General features: G+C 41.0%; 1 protein-coding gene and 1 long non-coding RNA gene across 3 annotated transcripts in view; one reads left to right on the top strand and one right to left on the bottom strand.

The window, feature by feature from the left end:
* Positions 1-21106, top strand: part of LOC307045322 (actin filament-associated protein 1-like 2) — a 115263-nt gene that overhangs the window by 37647 nt on the left and 56510 nt on the right. Inside the window, exons 2-4 of one of the 2 annotated variants that reach the window (XM_079690904.1) lie at positions 2457-2591; positions 7349-7408; positions 7539-7600. In XM_079690904.1, coding sequence (XP_079547030.1) covers positions 2457-2591; positions 7349-7408; positions 7539-7600 — 257 coding nt within the window. Of the gene's footprint in view, positions 1-2456; positions 2592-7348; positions 7409-7538; positions 7601-16389; positions 18172-19759; positions 19972-21106 lie in introns of those variants that run through there. The other variant, XM_079690905.1, reaches the window with a different exon arrangement.
* LOC307045327 lies at positions 9994-12475 on the bottom strand. The gene is made up of 2 exons (XR_013809865.1): positions 12236-12475; positions 9994-10242 (listed from the first exon to the last, which is right to left on the bottom strand). It is a non-coding gene; the product is annotated as an uncharacterized lncRNA (long non-coding RNA).

A 21106-nucleotide genomic window follows, 5' to 3' on the forward strand; every position in this document is an offset into this window, starting at 1 on the left:
GTAGTAATTGTCACCAGTATCTGCTAGTTACAAATGACATACATATTTACAAAAAATGGACTCCAGCTGATTGTTGCTCCATGAATTGCACATTTCTTGCATACACTACTATTCGTCCCTTATTAAGGTCTGAAGCTTCTGTCATAAAACAAGGTTGCTGACAAAGTAACAAAATGAGATTACTAAAGCTCAGCACGCTGAACATTAGCCGCCTTTAGCTTAGCAGCAGTGACGTGAAGTCATGTGACAGTTTGTTTATGGCCTAAAGTTAGCTTTTGTTAGCTGATTGCATTTACGCTTCAGAAAGTGGTGCTAACATGTGAAGAATATCCTGCTGAACTAAATGTGTATGTATCATGTGTATTTGTCAAAGATCTTGTTTTTTTCAATATTCCAATATCAAATTGAAAAATCTTGATGCTTTTTGTTAATTGAACCCTAGCAGTGCTAACTTCCGGGTCGGCCCTCAGTCCTAGCATCACATAGACAGTATAAGAATAGAAATAAAAAAACAATAATTGACATTTAATTAAAAAATGTTTGGATAAAGATAGTGGAAAACTACTTTCTTCAATTTTACTTAACACAGTTTCCTGATGTGTTTTCAAATAAGGGCTTTTTTAAATTTTAAAATTATTTTCACATCTAAATATACCTCTTTTATACTTATATCTGTTGACTTACCTACATCTAAATACAGTAAATATTAACATAGCAAACAAACAGGATCACATTATTATCATAAATACTGGGGAAATCATATGATTTATTTGTGTACTAATGTACTCTAGGAGAGTCAAATGCTGGGTAAACACAGATTGTATTTTTCTGTAGTGGATAATGTGAACTGAGAGGCGTCTTACATCACTGCCTTCAAAGATTGCAGCTCTTTGCTCTTCTGAAGCTTACACACAAAGTCCGTATTCATTCAGTGAGAGAGGAACAACAGCTTCATTCATCACATGAACACAGACTGACTTCATGACACGTTTTCATGTTTTATCAACCTTTTGACGACAAACTGAAGGGAGCCCCCACCAGAGTCTGTGTATGGCTCAGGAAAGTCATTGTGAGGACAGAAACCTTTATCTGATGAATTGACTAACTGATTGTTTTTATTTAAAAAAGAACACTATGAGACCGTCATGCAATGGGGTCACACCAGCCGCAGGCCCAAATTGGTAGCTTACCTTACAACTACACTGAAAAAACTGAACCGTTGACTTTAATTAAATGTATTATGTCAACAAATGTCACATAACTGTATTAGGTTAGTCGAAAGCAATAATATTAAGTTGAAGCTAATATAAACGTAATATTATTGCAGATTCATTTTTTTCACACATTTTTTTGTTTACTTCTGTTTGGATATTTTTCCATGTCTCTATGGTTTACTGCAATGTACTGTATGTTGTTTTAAAAATAAATAGCCATGTTAACTTGAATTTTAGCAATAACATAATTATGTGTAGCTTACATTGTAAAACTGGGAAAGATGAAGCAAGCATGTTTTTTCTGAAAATTCACCTTAAAAAAAGCAACCCTACAAGCTGTTAGCATGTTGAGATGCAACGATGCTAATTGTGACATGCTAATATTCAAGTATAAGATAGCACATCAACTGTATTTTCTAAAGGATTCAAAAATATGCTAAATGTCAAAGTGTTATCATTGTATGTTAACATGACAAGCTAGACAAGCTAAGAAAGAAAAAAAAGGAAAGAAAGAAAGACGGAAAGAAAGGGTCTATTTAGTTAAGTCTTTGCCAAAATGTAGCAAGTTTTAACAATATTTTCACAAGTTAGCACAAGAAAAAATGCTAATTTCATCTTGTTTCCATCCATCCCTGTTGTGTGAATATTATGAACCAAGAGAAACACGGAGAACCATTTAGTGTACCAATAAGGGAGGCTGTGGCTCAGTGTGATCTTCGGATCAGGGGAGCACTGGTTCAATCCCCACTGCAGTCAACATGTCGTTGTGTCCCCGAGACATTTCACCCCAAATTGCTCCTGTGGGGATTGACCACAGTATTGAGTATGTAAGTCGCTTTGGATAAAAGCGTCTAACAAGGGACAAGGAAATGTAAATATGTTGGATACATGACATTTCTGGTTCATTTATTTACTAAGATCTACTTTATAGTGATGCATTTTACTTTTACTATTTAAACACAAAGATTTCCTCAGACAAATGTAAAGAGAGTTTGTTTAAAAGGGAGAGATAGTGTTCATGTAATCAAACATGACTCATTGCCCTGCTTCTCCAGTATGTCAACAGTTAAAGGATGACTCAGAGATAACGTCTGTGAAAATATTTGAGGGTGATTTTCTGTTATCTCACTGTAGATTTGACCTTGTTCATGAGGCCAGTCTGACAGCTGTAGAGTCTTTGTGTCCCTCTGTTCACCTGTCTGTCCTCCCTGTCTTTCTACTTGTCTGCTCATCTGTCTTCAGTGCTGGCCAAGCTGATCTGGGACCTGCCGTCCTTCCTGTCTGCTCTGGACTCAGAGAAACTGAGTTACGCCGCTCAGACTCAAAAGAAAGACATCTCAGAGCTGCTGTCCAAACTGCACACAAACGACACTCCAGGTAATAATGATATTACTGATACTACCACTGCTAGCTATAGAGTGGCGAAGTCACGCCCATCTACTTCCGGTCGATGGGACCTTATTTCGGAAAAATAATATATTGAAGTCAATGGAGAGAGAAAACTTATCTTTCGATCCCGTTTGAATTGTGCCATGAATTACACATATGATGTTTGTCAATCTTTAAAAATAATTTCCATGTCAAAAAAGTCACAGTTTGTCGTAAAACTGTTGAAATATAAGACTATGAAAAATACGCAACTAGAAAGACTACAAATCCCAGAGTCGTGTAAGTGATGTCACAATTGTTTTCCTCCACTAAGAGATAGCTAAGATCAGATCACTTTAACAAGATGCCTGTGTGCTTAGCAGCAAGTTGTTATCATACCAGCAATGGGTCTTGCTCGTTCTTTCGCTTCCCGTCTGATGAGAGGACCAGGAGTGGCTGGATCAAGTTAGCTACCTAGCTAGTAGCTAGCACGTTAGTTATAATTACAGCCTTGTCATTTTTATTAGCTTTAATATGAAGTAACATTAAGTAACACAAAATGTTAAACAGTAAGAGTAGTAGTCATATTTCGTGAACCCTTTGAAGAGTACTGTCACAGGTGTGATCATTCTATAATACACAATTTAAGCCCAGGGGAGAAATGCTAACGCTAGCATCGGCGATCGCCGATCATTTCTACTTCACGCTATCTGCACAAATGGTTGACATTAAACATTAAAAAGACCAGGCAGTTCAGAGAGAATCAAAGGAAGGTAGGCAGGCAGCTTTGCATGACATTCTTCTGGACGTGTTTCATTGTGGTGATAGCAGGGCTGCCAACATTTGAGTTCAGCTTGGAGTGAGATAATTTTTTTGGTGAACCGAAAAAAGAAACGTTCATGTGTACAGTGAACATGTACAAACTAGGGTTTCCCATTAAAGTACCGGGCGCAAGTGGAATACGCACACAGTGTACCCGCGACTCTTACAATGAAGGCTCGATAATCAGCTCATGGCATATAAAATGGCATATAGGTGTAAGCAGAGGTAAAGTGCTATTTTATAAGTTGGTGGGGGGGGGGATCCTCACCTCCTCTAGGGGGGTCCGGGAGCTTGCTCCTCCGGGTAGATTTTTTTTTAAATATTGAAGTTAAATGCATCAACCTGGTGCGCTTTGAGAGCAACATGAATTTAAGGATACATCTCTCAACACCCATATGAAACAGAACTGTAAACAGATTTTCTTTTTCTTTATGGATATTTTACAAATCACTCTTTTAAACTGTATTCTTGTTTTACTGTCATATAGTATAACTGTTTTTCATTTATTCTCATAAATGGTTACCAAAACGTTTGAGACCCACTGAGATAACTAGACTAAAGTTAACTATCTAAACAGAGAGTCCCTTACCTCACTGAGCTGTAGTTCTCTCAGTCTGACAGGACAGAGCTCTCCCTTTCCTTGTTTTAGAAACAGCTTTTAATAACCGTTAGTGCAGCTAGCTAACCAGATGCTAACAACAACAATACAAATAGTGAGTTTGGTAGAAATATACTGTAGCTATAATAGTAAAGTTTTACATTATAAATATTCCCCGAAATTATTCAAAAGCATATTCTTCCAAACTCCTTGCTGTAGTATGACACACAAGAGACTATTGATGTGTGTAGTGAGTTTGGTAGTAATGAGCTGTATAATAGTGATTGAATATTATTGTATTCTCTTTTTTCGGATTTGTACTTTGCAGACGGTCCCTGAGCACTCGTTTCTTCTCCGGCTGCGGATAGAGACCAATGTAATGTGTCCAGCTCGGAGGACGGCCCGTATTGGCTTCTTTTGATCAAAATGTGATTTTAGTTCGTTGTCAACCTTACCACGGTACTTAGGAAGCGTCATTTGTGTCTGAATAACGTTTTGTTCATGAGTTATCATGTTATCATTATTGATCCGTAAAATCAGAATCTCCCAATATCGTTCCAACTTTACTGAACTAAGCCAGAAGACCTAATTTCTCATTTCGTAGACCGCTCGGTTTGTTGTTCCTTCACTTTATTTGTATATACATTTATTTTGGACGACAACTTAGCGTGAGGAAAGGCAAGTGTGGCGTGAGTGCGTGAGATATGGGTTAATTGCGTGACTCTCACGCTCAATGCGTGAGTGTTGGCAGCCCTGAGTCTGATAGTGAGGGTAGTCAATCCTTTTGTTGACAAGACAGTAGTGACGGCCATCTTGGTGACGTGTGTTGTTCTGCAAGACCAGAGATGTAGTTCATTGAGCGTTTCACACAAAAAAAAATTGTTACTTCACAGTTTAACGACACATTTTATTTTGTTGAAAAATGATCTTTTAAATTGAAAAACATCATGTGTAATTCGTGGCACAATTCAAACGGGATCGAAAGATAATCTTTCTGTCTCCATTGACTTCAATAGATTTTTTTTTTTTAAATGAGGTCCCATCATGGATGTATAATAAGAACTGGATACAGCGTGGGAGGCGGGGCTCATTCATTCCTATGAGAGTTGCTCATTAGCGCATGATGATAGAATGGCCCAACTTTTGAGAGAGCAAAACGTCACAGAATACCCGGCATGCCTGAGAAGTACCCGTATGTGCGCTCATAGCGCATGCGCAACTTTAACCAAAATGTATATATTTATATATATATATATATATATATATATACAGTGCAATAAGCTTCTTCGTGCAATAACAAGCTAGACATTAATCTAACGTCGGTAATATTAACTTTATTTAATACAACATTTACGGTACAAGATTTAACCATACAGCCCATGTCGTATAATATTTTACAAATGATGAATTACAGCAAACATGTGCAATATATCCATTATTACAGCTCCGTGGGCAGTAAGGCGATATGGGTCCGTTCTTATTGTGCATCCATGTGTAAAGAATGATAAACGCATGTGCTGCTGCATGCTGAACACGTAACATGAACGTGCCGGGCGGCGCAGTCCCGTGGGTTAGATGCGCGTTCATAATGCAGAGGGATATAACTCTCAGAATAACGTTATTAGCACATTTTTACAACTTGAGGAACAAATGTTTTTAATAAGGGCTATACAAGTGTTCATACTGGGTGGTTTATTTAGTTTTTTTTAAATTATCCAACGATTTACAGACCACTCTTTCCCCATGTAAGTCAATGGGAAAAAGTGTTTCCGGGCCCGGCAACCAAACGGAAGTGTAGTACCGCCGTTTGGCCAGCACAAATATTTTCATCTGAGTCCGGCGCACTTCCTGGGGGCTTGGGTCCCATGGAGCTCCCCCGGAAGGGGAGGGACTTCGCCACTCTATAGGGAGTGGAAATGTGATGTCATCAACAGAAGGTCGGCCATCTTTCAAAGATACAGGCGACTGCCACTTGACTAACCTACAATAGCGCCAAGAAGTACAACTTTTTCACTTGTAATCATGGTCGATAACAGCCACTCCTGTGACCAATGAACAAAAAGGGAGAATGTGATTATATTCAATTATTTCCCATTATGATAAAGAAAGAGTAGTCAACATCAGCAGGCTGACTGTTCACTGCGCAACTACAGTAACACAAACCACTGCACAGGGAATATTGACATATAGGTAACATATTAAACATGTGATGTTGGTGTATGAATACATATGTTGCTGTACAGAGAGCTTCTATTGGAGAGGGCAATTATATTTCCTGCATACTTTATTTATGTGTGATGAAAAATAGCTGAAGGATATCTGGTGAAAGCTTACAGAAATTAAGGTATGTTGCCGCTGCTATCAACGCCATCCTCCAAAAATGGCCGCGGTGCCGGTTCCCATTCTCTATAGTAGTAACCTTCTATCAGTACTACCGCTACTAATACTATTATTACTACTACTACTACTACTTCTACTCAAAACTACATAAGGCGCTTTCACACCGCAGTACTTTTCCCACAAAGGTTCATGAGAACTCTTTAGTTCAGATCGCTTTCACACCGGAATAAGTCCCTGGGGGAGGATTAGGCAAATTAAGCCGCTGACGTCATTTCTTCTTCTTCTGCTTTGGGTATACTGGCAGGCCGCAAACAACTTCAGGCGTATACTGCCACCCGAAGTCCCCGGACGGAAGTCCCCGGAGTTGGGGACTGGCTTCAGTAGAAGTTGCCATGAGTTAGTCTCTCTGCGTTTGTGCACTGGGCACTGGGCTAATGCTAATGCTAATAATGCTAATGCAAGGATAATGAAATGGCGGCTTCACAAAACTTTTTGGGAGTTTTACGGGGCGTGGTTTGCAATCCGCCCAGCCAATCAGAAATAGGAACCTTCTTCTCCCACGAAAAGGGGGTACAAAGGTTCTCATGAAAAAATGTTAGTTCCGGATTTTTTGGGTGTGAACGCGACATTTCGGAACTAAAGTGGGAAAAGCACTTCGGTGTGAACGCCCCTTTTGTTACAGTAGTAGTATCAGCAAGAATGATATACAGTACCACTACTCCTTCTATCACTTCGGAAACTACAAATAATAGTACTGAAAGAATTTTGACAATATTTTCAATTGAAGGCTTTCAGAGTGACTGAAAGAAGTCAAATTGGCCATTTGTTTGCTAAATATAGAACATTTCAGTCAAAGTCCTGAAGAGAATTGTAATGTGTGCAGTTAAGTTGAAGTGGCGGTTGGAGTGTAAGATCTAGAAAGCAGTTTAACTGATAAAATGATCATATTCAGTTGTACTGTAGCACTTCTTAGGTTTGCTGATGGATGTGTTTGTTGTGTTTCCAGTGGAAGACACCGAGTACATGATCATGAGCTGTCCATCATCATCAGACACTCCTGGATCAGGTAACACTGAGTTTAAAATCAGAACATGTTCACTCAAGTTTAAAACTGAATTACAAAGAGAATCACTAACAATTATTTTAGTAGATATTTGAAACCTTTTTTAAACAGATGTATTTATTTTTCTGTGCAGAGGGCGTCCAGGGTCCTGAGCTGCTCCTAAATCACGACTTACCGTTGTGGTTGGCAAACTTGGTAAGCCATCTGACCCCGGATTCCTCACTTTTTCTCCCTCAATGCATGCTGGGATCCCAGCATGGAAAATCTACTGTTTTGCCTTTATCACTGCTTTGTGTTTACCATCTTCTACACATGTTGTCATCTTCTGATGATGTCTAATCTGAGATCATCTCTGGCCTAATGGACAGTCTTTGCACAAGGGCCAATCAGCATTGGTATGTGCAACTTTGCTTGATGGCAATGCACTACTTGTATTATGTCTTTCAAGTTGTTCGTTAGGTCTTCTGGGTTATAGATACAGTGTGTAAGATCGATGTGCCTACATTTAAACAGAAAACCTAAACAAATATTTTTGTTTGCACCAACAGTAATACCTTATCCTAACCTGTTACTTTAAATTAGTTGAAAAAGGGGTTTTCCGCTTTATCATAATTATTTCAGTTCAAAATATGTTGAATAAATCAATTAAAGATGCAATGGGTTAGTTTTGCAGCGATATTTTGGTTAAAAACATTTTTAAAATAATTGTATCAACACAAGGTGCAGATCCCCAGATTTCATTAGGGATTTTGATAGTTTAGATTCAATCAAAAGAGACAGAAACTAGAATATAACGGGACCAAAACCTCGCCCTCAACGTCCGCAGGAGGCTATATAATCAAGATCTAGTCAAGTAACAAATGTGACAAAATATTAAGGTGGAACACGAAAACCAGTTTACTGGGTCAAAGTCATATGTTGTTGGCCAAGGTTTAGATTTGACGTGTTGTCAGTGCGAACCAGTTTGCTCTAAAATGAATACCTTACCCTGAACTTTCACCACTTGGGAAGCTAGATAAAGTTGAAAAGTGGTCTTTCTTTACGATAATGGAGGATCTGGAGCTTACCATCTGTTTAAAGAGCAACTTCCAGGTTAAAGACACCCGTGAATAAATGTGTAGGAAAATGATGAATACACTAGATTTTCAAAAAAATATACAGAAATATACACTACAGTGACATCTGGCGTCGCTTTTGTAAGAAATGTTCACTTCCGCATAAAAAAGCCTCGGCACGTGACCTCCCGCGTGTGACGTAACATGGGGGAAACAAGGGGGAGAGCGGCCGGTGTAACGTATTAATAAACATGGATCCCAATGCTAGTTTCGACACAGAAGACACAGAAGAAGTTGAACATGAATATTCGAATGCTTATGACGGACCACAACCTTATAATTATGAGCCTGCTAGGCGTCCAAGAGACCAGGAGCAGCCAAGGATTAGAAGAAATAACGGCCATCGGAGAGAAATTGAGCTGTGGTGTGAGGAGAACCAGTGGAACTGGGCAGCTATCTTGGTGAGTGACCGGCGTTAGCTACAGAATGTTAGCTAACGTCACATCACAACATTGTGAAGTTAGCTATCATATATCAGGCTATAACTAAAGTAGCATTGATAATAGACTAACGTTACTGGCAGGACTGTTGATACTGATCTATAACATAAACTAATGTGCAAGTATCAGCCGTATCTCGCGTTATCTAATGCAACTCCACACTACGGTGCTGTGTACCGGAGGGGAGACTCGAGATACGGCTGATACTTGACGATCTGGCGGAGAAAGGTTGTTGAGCCTCCGTTGATATGCCATTGTAAATGGCTTGATGGAAAGCAGGTGTGTAGTCGGGGAGGGTGCACAACTGATTGCAGCAGGTGAGTGTAGGTTGAGCCGGGAGCCGGGAGCCGGGAGTGACAGCCACCACGCACACACAAACAACACAGACAGGGGGAAACAAACAAACACAAAGGAGACGGCTGGAGCAGTACAGCCACCACAGCGTTACCTATGCAACTCCACACTACGTCTTACGGTGCCGTGTACCGGAAGGGAGAGAGAGAGAGAGCAGCGAAGGGGGGGGAGGGGGGGGGGGGGGGGCGGGGAGAGGGATGTAATACGGTTTCCTGATAAAGCTCTGGAGAGTATGTGCTGCAGGGAAGTGGATGCACAACGCACCCAGGAACGAACGCGAGCTCCGGTCCTTTTCCCGTGAGGGAAACTGTGGACTCGATGTCCTGACAGGCTGGTATTTGTGCAACCTGCACAAACACAATACTGCACCATGATTACAAATGGTGAAATACAATGTAAAACTACCGAAAAATACCAGCTCACTAAAACACAACCGCTCAACTCAATACAACTACTAACTATACTCGCGGTCAGAGAGCAGAGATGTTTACCCTTTGTGATGTAATATGACACGTTTGACGTATGACCTTAAAAAAAGCCGTTTTTAAGAGCAGAGCTCAAAATTGCTCCTTTCCCTCTGAATTCCTGCCCTTACGTCTCGTTAAACATATCAAATCCTACATTCACTTTTTTAATTGTAATTTTCAACCAAGTTTAAGCATAAATGTTGAAAAAAAACAACCTGCAAGATGCTCTTTAATAAATACATAAAAGGTGCAAGCATCAAATACTACACTGAATTAAAGAACTGCAAAAGGTCAAAACAAAAAAACACCAAAACAAATAATGCCTTCTGAGCAGAAATTGTATGTTTTACATTGCCATTATATTTACAAAAACAGGCAATATAACCCTACAATCCTTGCTGATTCTCTTCACATGGTTGTTTTTTACTGTCTTGCACTTCTTGTCATCATTATGGCTTCCCCTGAGGTCAAAGAAAAAAGAGAATTTTATTTTAGATAACAGAAACAGGAGGCTGGTCTGTGATGTGGGTCAGTAATGACAGACTGAGTCCTCCTGAGGTTTGGGAGGAGAAGGCAGGGTTGTGTGTGGTTGTGTATGTGTGTTTGTGTACGTGGTTGTGTATATGTGTGTGTGCCTGTGGTTGTGTGTCTATGTGTCTGTGCTTGCGGGCGTGTGTGTGTGTGTGCAAATGTTGCAGGGAGTGACAGGATGTTCAGTGTTTACATATGAAGCCATCTCCCCTCTATCTGTCCCGCTATTGGCTGAGGGAGGAAGTGGTCACTGATGGCGGCTGATTAGCATCTGGTCTACGTGATGGATGGCCAGAACACACACAAACACTAACTCCATCTCCTGGGAAATGTTGTCATATGCAACTCATTTACAACCATTATTTAGCCATTTAGCTTCAGTTCACTTTATGAGAGTGATGTTCAGCAAGGAAAAGGACACAAATGTGAAGAAGTGTTGATGTATTCATGTGTACTGTATAATACTGATATTTTGCCATGGGTATAGTGTCTCCTACTCTTTTATTTTGGGTGTTTAATTTTACTCTGGTGGTCCCACAGAGGCTTAAACCCCAACATGGATGTATTAAGAAAGCCGTTTACAGCTTTGTTGCAAGGTCTTCCCACAAATCCATAGATTTGTCTTCTAGGGGGTTGCACGTTAAAGGTCCCCTAATATGCAAAATGTAATTTTTGTATAGAAATATGTGTCAGGAGACTCAAATAATTGTCAGAAATTAAAAACCGTCTCTCTTTTCCTCCGTACCCAAATCTCTAAAAACAGGGGTACAACGGAGCTGATCCAGATTTGCCTCTAATATCACATAGATTACGTGATATCGGACATTTGCACCCACGGCACTATTAGAAACGTTTCTATCAGAAACAATGTGCGACGTGTTTTGGAAGTAATATGGTCTTTGTTCACATTAGCAAGCATCGCTAACACTCAGAGCTAACCTGTACTGGAGAGAGTATGTGTGAAAAAGCAGGAAATAAAAAAAGGAACTCACTTTGTGGTAAACCCGCAAGAGAAAAAGCATTTGAGCTCCATACTGTTTCAGAAATAATCCTTGATGTGGTTTGGAACATAATATAGCGTTTCATCGCTGCAGCATTTAGCTGAGAATCTGGGTAAAATTCTCCTGAATGAGCTCTTTTTTTAAAGCTACGGACCCAGAATCAGCATTTCTCTAACAGGGCTGAAATAAAGGGGTATGAGGGATGGCTAGAATGGGTGATCTGTTTGGTATTTGGAGCAAAACACATCATGGACATGGGTTTTATATATCTGAGACCGATAATATATACCTCAAAATAGAACAATAGGAGACCTTTAAGACTGCAGGTATAAATTGAGAAAAACACATTTTTCTCAATTTTCCGGTCTATGTTTTTGTGAACAGTACACATCACATGGAATATGATCTTATCAACTTAGATTTCGGTCATTTCATATTGTCAGAAACAGGTCGGACAGTTTGTAGTCCGAGCAGTCCTATCAGAGTTCAAACAGCTACAAATTCTGGTCTGACGGGAGACTTTAGTGGCCTCCATGTGTTCCTCCTAAAAACTTACTCATTTGTAAAAGGTTAGGGGACTCTCTGCCTCATGTTTACAATAATAGCTTTGTGTTAGGTTTAGTGATCCATGGCTAATATAACCAATTTAGGTGGGAAGTAGGAAGTAAAGGCTGGTCTTTGGTTGCTGGTCTCTTCTCTATTTGTTGCTCCCATAACTATATCAACTGACCAGGGGCGGATCTACGGGGGGCAGCTGCCTCCCCACTGTAGAGCCTTGCCCCCCCAGCTGCCCCCCTAACTTGTGTGTCCCTAAAACTGTACTTGTAGAAACAAACCTACACTATGTCCACAAGCTTCTCAAGCAACAAAACAAGCAGTTCATTAATTAAAAGTGAATCATTTAAAATATCACCTGACTTACAGTAGGGCATACTTGCCAACGCTCACGATTTTCGCGGGAGACTCCCGATTTCATTGCCCTCTCCCGGTTTCCATGGTAGCGCGTCTCTTTAGTAGCGCGGGCAACTGAAAGTCTGAGAGGGTGAGGAAGATAGTCACAGAAAACAGAACAAGAATCGACAACTCTACCCTCTGCTCACTCCTTTCCTGCAGGTCCAGCCCACACATATGCTCAACCTGATATCACAGCAAGACGTGAACATGTGAAGATTTACCATGCTGGGAGACGTGAAGATGTCACGATTTCGTCCCTTCAAACGTGACAGTTACACGGTATTGTTAACCCATGTTAACCAGTGGAGAAATGACCGGAAATGCCAAGCAAATGCTACCCCGACGGTCGGTTGTTATTGTCAATATTAATATAATAATGATTTATTTTTTAATAGTCACACACTCGATTAAGCTGATTTTCTTGTTGCCCCAGCTGGTCGACACCTCTTTTAGCAGAAACAAAGGCTACATTAATGTATTAAATCGATGTTAATCCATGCGTGTGGATGTGGAATTAACGGACGTGACGTTGTGCAATTGAGTTGCCAGGCAACAGCTTCGGTTTATGTTAATTTACAAACTCTTCAACTATAAACGTAGTTATATTTAAAAACATGTTAGAAGGCCTAACGAAATACTTTAATGCAAATTAAAATTTAATGTGAAGGAATGTGTCTATAACAAAATACATCGTTTTTAAACGAAACCGGAAACTGACGTAGGCAAGATCCTCAGCTCGATGATTGGATGGTTTAGCCGCAATGCATGCTGGGAAATAAAATAATACAATTCAATAAGGTTCTTCAACCACCAGGTGTCCCTTTCTATCCGTTATGGTGTAAATATAGCCTATCTAGCAATTGTATCAAATATAAAAGTCAGCCAAATTAGTGTTGATACTGCAAAGAGACGTATTGTGTGAAAAGAAATGTAAGATGTTGTTTAATTGCTTACATATTTATGATCCACGTCACGTTTTCAGTTTTGGCGGCAGTTCTCCTGTTTGTCTAGAAGTCTTCTCAGCAGGGCTCTATAAATAGAGAATTACGGCAGATATGTAATATTTACGAACCGTGTATTACAATGCCGTTATGTGATGACTTTCAAAGAGAAAAGCAAGCACACTCGGAATAAAGTATTATTTTATTTTTTTAAAAACGTTTTCAGATTTCACATCACATAAACACCAAATCCCAGCATGCATTGCGGCTAAACCATCCAATCATCGAGCTGAGGATCTTGCCTACCTGTTTCCGGTTTCGTTTATTACCGATTTATTTTGTTATACACCCATTCCTTCACATTTACATTTTCATTTGCATTAAAGTATTTCGTTAGGCCTTCTAACATGTTTTTAAATATAACTACGGTTGTAGTTGAAGAGTTTGTAAATTAACATGAACCGAAGCTGTTGCCGGGCAACTCAATCGCACAACGTCACGTCCGTTAATTCCACATCCACACGCAGGGGTAGACATTAAGGGTAAAATGAATTGTATTATCACTGGCCCCACCATTGTAACCACTGGCCCGGAGCATTCGTCCAAAAAAAATCGACTAATAATGAAGAAAATTAACACATTTGTTGCAATAGTAATTTATGCTAACTACATTACTACTTGTAGTACAACATTTGAATCATCAGTTCTTCCTCACTTTCCTCAATTGATCATATTTGGTTTATTAAAATAATTATATTGTGGTCATTGTTAAAACATTTCTGCTATTATTATGAGTATTATTATTTGTATAATGCGCTTTCTGCCGTCATTAGGAGTTAGAAATGTAATGGGTATGTAGTAGATTAGATTAGTACCTTCATTATCCTCAACTGCTGGGACATTTCCCTATAGCCAATACCTTTTATATTTTCTACTCTTCACTTACTTGTCAGCATAGGTCGGCATTGATGTAAAGAGCCGAGAGAAGACCTTGTTTATATTGGCATCATATTGGGAGGTGCAGTGATGCGTCATAAAACCAGGAAGTAAGCCGCTGGTTCCCTCAACAAAAAAGCAATGGGACTTCTCCACAGGGTTTTGGAAAATAGCTGGAAATAAAGTCTGTGGAAAACGAACCTGTTTGATAAATGCAGGTTTTGTTCAGCCGGATAATCTCCACATGTCTACCCTACTTTTATAATTTTCTAATCATAAATCGAATCGATAGATTATAAAAGGGTTTTAGGACGCGTCACTGCACCACTAGAAGCCAACTCCATTGATCAAGCTGGCTGAAACGTTCTCTCCCTCTTCTTCTCATACTTCCTGTCACTCTCCTTTAACTCCTCCGGTGACTTTCTTTTATTTGAAGATTGTTTTTTGCCCGGCGCTTGGCCGGTTACCGCTGGTATTAAAAACATTTTGGCGAATGGTTAGGTGGCGCGATAGTCTGTAGTGAAGGAGCGTGCTCCCGCTCACGGCAGCCTGCTCGCGCTGCGCTCCGCAGCAAACAGCTGTTTGCTTTTCACCCAACAATGACAAGCGACTCACGAAACGCTATGTTGTAGCGTTGATAAACGAAACAATTTAACTAAATTGAAAGTCAAAATACCAATACCACAGGAAACATTTTTTTTTTAAACAATATTTTTAGTGGCCCGAGCGGGCAAGTGGAAAGTACGTTATGCTGGCCCGGGGTGTCTAAATAGTGCTTCCGGGCCAGCGGCCCAATTATAATGTCGAGCCCTGACACTCATGGATTATCATTGATTTAATACATTAATGTAGCCTTTGTTTCTGCTAAAAGAGGTGTCGACCAGCTGGGGCAACAAGAAAATCGGCGTAATCAAGTGTGACTATTAAAAAATAAATCATTACGTCGGGGTAGCATTCGCTTGGCATTTCCGGTTATTTCTCTCCTGGTTAACATGGGTTAACAATACCGTGTAACTGTCACGTTTGAAGGGACGAAATCATGACATCTTCACGTCTCCCAGCATGGTAAATCGTCACATGTTCACGTCTTGCCGTGATACCGGGTTGCATATGCTCCATCAAAGCAGTGCACTTACAACTACAGCAAGCATGTTAATATTAATCTAATAATATTACCCCCCTTGGTTGTTTTGAAATGCTCCCGATTTCTGAGGTCTCAAGGTTGGCAAGTATGTCTTAGGCCCGTTAAAAACGGATCAGCTTCCACTGGGAGCATTTCCCCTTCGACTGGTTTTGTTTTTAATAAGGACGAGAGCTTGAAACAAAATATGAATAAAACGCTGCCATTTGAATCAATAGCGTTTAACAGACCATCGCTGTTTGGGATGTTACGTTACAAAATACTACGCAGATTACGCAGACAGCGCTAGCTGGCAGATCGATCACTTTATTTGCTTAACTATGCGGTGCTATTAAATCCACGTATATTACACATCACATCAATGAGACCTGATAAATTAAACCAGGATACATTCTTTACCATCAAACTGGATCTAAACACAGCTGCCTGTGTGCGCTTGATAAATACTTTCTGATTTTATATTTATTATAGGCTATGCTACTTATTAGCTACATGCAAGGGCGGACTGGCCATTGGGAATACTGGGAGTTTCCCCGGTGGGCCGGTGCTGTGCGTGGGCCGGAGGGCCAAACATTCTTTTTTAAATAAAAAAATAAAATAAAAAATAAAAATAATATATATATATATTTTTTTGCCTAAATCCTACCGGCCCACATTTGCAAGTGTTCCGGCCACTCACTGGGCTGGGCTGGGCCGTTTTGATATGCTACCTATGCAGGGCCGCCCCTCCCTGCAGGCCAATCACGCAGGCTGCATGGGGCCCCGCCTTGCCGAGGGGGCCGCAACTTTGCATGGGGCCTCATGTTGGCCAGGGACGGCCCTGTACCTATGTTCTATCTATAGTTTCACTTTCACACATCAGGCCCGTAGCAGCTGTCACTGCGCAGTGAACGATCAGGAGTGAGTGACTGAGAGACCTAGCTGGCAGTTGCTTACAGATAGATAGACAAGCTTCAAGGCGTTTTAGTATAGTTTGTGTATACAGTATTGTAGCGAGCTCTGTGTTCAGAGGGATGGGCTTGCATAGGGGGGGGGGGGGGGGGGGTTGGCAGGGAAACGGGGTTCAGGGGGAGTGGCTGTACCCGTAGAATAGAAAAGGGGGAAGTGACGTCTCGCTCAGTGGTCGCGCGGCTGTGGAGAAGAACGTGTTGCCCACATTCTGTTACTGAGTTTAGGCTAGTTAGCTAGCAGGTTTATTGTTTTGGGTGCAATCACTTTTGCCTCCACTTGCTGTTCAAATAAATGTTGAAAGAAAAAGTAAATCTGTTTACAGTTCTGTTTTATATGGGTGTTGAAGAAGAAGAAGAAGAAGTAGAAGAAGAAGAAGAAGAAGAAGAATTGGGAGGGATGAAACCCTCTTTAATGGTCACACATGCAGAGCACACAGCACACACAGTGAAATGTGTTCTCTGCTTTTAACCCATCCTAGTACCAGGAGTCTAGTACTAGGAGCAGTGGGCAGCTATTGTACAGCGCCCGGGGAGCAATGGGAGTGAGGAGGGATGTCCGGTGCCTTGCTCAAAGGCACTACGGCAGGGCAGGAGGTGAACTGGGAGCTCTCCAAGTAGAAGTCCACACTCCAAATGTAGGTCTGGTCGTGGACGTGAACCGGCGACCATACGGCTCACAGTCCAAGCCCCTACTGACTGCCATAGATTTAGTCCCTAATTTAGGATGCTAACTAAACCCATGTTATTTTCCATTCCATGTGTCAAGTCAGGCAAATTGGGTCCAAATATTATTGCATTAATGATCTGTTAACATTCAAATTAATAAATATATGCTGTAACTATTTTGCTCTAGGCAAATCAAGGGCTCAGGTAATGTGATTAATATATGAATAATTGTCCAAAATATGCATGCATAGGGTTTTTTGTTAAGTAACATACTTTCTTCGCCGGCCGGCCGATACATGCCCCGCATTAAGTGGGCCTGTCTGTCAATTAATCCCCGGGCCACTTTTTCCCCCCAGTCCGCCTCTGGCTACATGGCCCTAACGTGTAAAGTTATACAAGCATTTGTACCAGTGCTTTTCACAAGTAGACTCTTGCAGGACTGAGTAGCTGGAGTGATTCAACAACAACAAAAAGACATAGGCCTATCTGAGAAGTGATCAGGACGAACTGAAAGAGGAAAAGGAAAAGAGAGTACACTGAAGAGACCGGGGCTGAAGTCGAATAGTCCATTTAGCTTAGGAACCTTCCTAATGGAGTGAAATGACCCGGAAGTCGATCCCTCAGTGGCAGCCATGATAAGTGCCGTTCGAATTCTCTAGTCTAGATCAGTTTTCGCGAATCAGTCGATCGCGAGTGTGGTGCAGGTAGATCGCAGACCGTTAAAAAAAAAAGTAACAAAAGAAAGAAAAATAAAATAAAAATAATAATGTTGGAAAAATACGTTTTTAGATGTAAACCTATCATCCACCACCCCGTTAGAAGGTGCCACTTGATTGACGTATATTTGAGAAACCTCAATAATATAATACATTAACCGTGCTTTACATGAACCTCATCATGAAACAAGAGACAACGGCAGGACTGTAACTTCCCTTGTTCAGTGAACGCAACAGAGGCAAGACACCAGACCAATCAGAGAGTTGCATGGAAATACACGTGTGCTTGTGTCATTCAAGCTCGGCTCTGTGTGTGTGTGGCAATAGCGCATTTAGTGTGATAGAGAGAGGGAGAGAGGGAGATAGAGAGGGAGAGAGGGAGGGAGAGTGGGAGAGAGGGAGAGAGGGAGAGAGAGGGACCGGTGCTAGCGGGACCGGTGCTAGCGGGGACCGTGATGTTAGCATCTGGTTAGCTAGCTGCACTAACGGACATAAGGAGCTGTTTCCACAACAAGCTGGAGGAGAGTCCTCTCCTGTCAGACTGAGGGGCTCAGGTGAGCTAAAGGACTCTATGAGTGTTAAGAACGGTTTTGTCACAAATTATTCAAAAGATTATTTCCGCGGCACATCTTCATATGATCATTAAATGTATACAAACAATAACAGAATAAATGAAAAACAGGTATGAAATAGCCTACTATATGGCAGTAAAAAAAGAATACAGTTTAAAAGGGGAGTGATTTGTAAAATATCCATAAAGAAAAAGAACATCTGTTTACAGTTCTGTTTCATATGGGTGCTGAGAGAGGTATCCATAGATCTCTTCATGTTGCTCTCAAAGTGCACCAGATTGATGCTTTCAGCTTCAATATTTAAAAAAAAATCTTCCCGGGCGAGCATCCCCCCGGACCCCCCTAGAGGAGGTGAGGTCCGCCCCCCAATAGCACTTTACCCCTGCCTATATGCCGTGAGCTGATTATGGAGCCTTCATTGTAACAGAAATTCAGATGCAATTAGCCTATATAAAAGGCCTCAAATTGGAAACATTGTCTGGGCCGTCTTTTTCTCTCAATTCTGCAATAGGTAGATCTCGCCTTTCACCTAGGCCGAGGTCGGTGATCTTGGGCTTAAAAAGGTTGGCGACCACTGCTCTAGATGATAGGAAAGGATGTTTCAAACTTCCTTTATAACCTCCTTTAGCTTAGGAACCACTGGACCTGCCTTTACGAAAGGAAAGGAGAAAATGCTGCCCCACCATGCCTTGCGGCCGCAGTATTTGCCGTCACACAACAGTCGGCCGTTCACGGAAACAACCGATCATGACCGAGAAATTATATCATGAAAGTTACGGTGCTTATTAAGCATTTTAAAATGTATGTGGTAAGTTGCCAAAGTGCTCAGTGATCAGTATTATAATCAAAAAGAGAAATATGAACGTTAATTTTTACTGAAATGATCAAATAAAGTCAACATTTCACTGAGCTGTGTGGGGTTTGTTCAACTTTTAAAAGATGTTTGAATGGTGATGTACACAGTGATAGGTGTTAAAGACTAACGTTTATAATAAATACATTTGTATTGATTTTAAGATATTTTCATAGTTCATACAATCATACGTATTGGGATCATTTGTATTAATGTGGACCGGAGGGAGAGGGTGACGAGCATAAATTTCAGTTTCCTTTTTTATTTAAATTCCAATTTTGGTCATGAAGAATATGTTTCTCTGTTGTCCACGTTCATAAAGCATAAAGCAACAGCATCAGAGCACGGTGCAGAGTCTCTAGATGAGTCCGTCGTTCTTATTAAACATCCATGTTGTAGTCCGCTGTATAGAAAACTGTAGTTTCCATAGTTTCCCCACAGCAGCAGACGCACACAATGACGTCCGCTGGCGCATCATAAACACGTCGGATAGTGAAAGTGCATTCGGATTCTCTAAAGTACCGCAGTCTCTTCTCCTAAGTCCTTTTGAATTCTTCTATCCACTATCCCTTAACCCCGTGACGTTTCACTCAGAGGTCAATGAATAGGAGATAGGGTTAGAACTTAGGAGCTGATTTTTAAACTATCCGAACGCAACCCTAAATCCTTTTGAATTCTCCTATCCACTATCCCTTAACCCCGTGACGTTTCACTCAGAGGTCAAGGGATAGACGATAGGGTTAGACGTTAGGAGCTGATTTTGGGATTATCCGACCGCAACCCAGGAGGGTCAGAGCAGGAGGAAGCCATGAGTCGATGAAGACATTAATGAAGAAGAAGAAATGTATGTGAGGAATAAAGATGAAGCGTCAGAAAGAGGGACAGAGGCAGGGATCAGGAGGCAGAGGAGACTCCAGCTGGACCACATGGTATGTTTTTATTCTCCTTGCATTCCATTACAGCAGCACAATCTAGCGGCTCTTAGTATTGACACAAATTTATTGAAATGTGTTGCTGCACAGGTCACCTTTAGCTCTCTTAAGAGATGGGTGATGTCATTTGTTTACTTAATTATAACTAAGTACTTTTACTGTACTTACAGCTAACAGAATTGTAGGGTATCATGAGTATTTTCTGCTGTTTTATACTATATCTTAGTTTGTTTGTCTTAACACCTTGTTTCTCTTGTGCATTAAGAACACCTGTATTAGGGCATGATTTAACAATAAATAGGTTATACAGTATAAAATACCACGTACCGTCCGCCCTCCCATGCCACCCTGGCATGACCTCTTGCCCCCCCTTTGCCACCCCATGTAAAATGTGCTAGAACCGCCACTGCACCTGACATCCTCATTTTTTTCCAAATGGACAAGTCAAGCAGGGCCGTCCCTGGCCAACTTGAGGCCCCACGCAAAGTTAGAAGATGAGGGGTCGACGGGGGGGGTGCTAGGGGAGTCTGAAACCGTGCCGCGCCACACTAATTGCGCCGCATAAGCCCACAGTTGAGGCTCCCTCCCCAAGATGAGGCCCCCTCCGCGAGGTGAGGCCCCCTCCGCGAGGTGAGGCCCCCTCCGCGAGGTGAGGCCCCACGCAGTCTGCGTGATCTGACTGTAGGGAGGGACGGCCCTGAAGTCAAGTCAATCTTATTTATACAGTATAGCCCAATATCACAAATCAGAAAAACGTACCAATCAGTCAACACTAATCCGATAAAAAATAAAAACATTGGAAATCAATACAGGAAAAAAGAAATGTTCAAAGAATACCGATGTCTTAATAATGCGTATTTTGGCATTCAATATCTGTACACTACAGTATCTGCCAATTCTTTGCTTGAATGTTAAACGGAAGGTTAAGTGATCAGGATAATATGAATGAATTTAGGAATTAAATTGGATTTGGCCTAATGAAACCCAAGTATGTGTATTTGCTAGATTCAGTTCAGACTAACAATAAAAGACACACAACAATAAACCTTTTCTGAAAAGTACACTATGGTTTGACATAGCAGGAATTTCTAGTCAAAGCCGATACGTGCTGATTCTATTGAATATATAGATG

The sequence above is a fragment of the Notothenia rossii genome, assembly GCF_949606895.1.
Source record: "Notothenia rossii genome assembly, chromosome: 6".
Taxonomy (NCBI): Eukaryota; Metazoa; Chordata; class Actinopteri; order Perciformes; family Nototheniidae; genus Notothenia; species Notothenia rossii.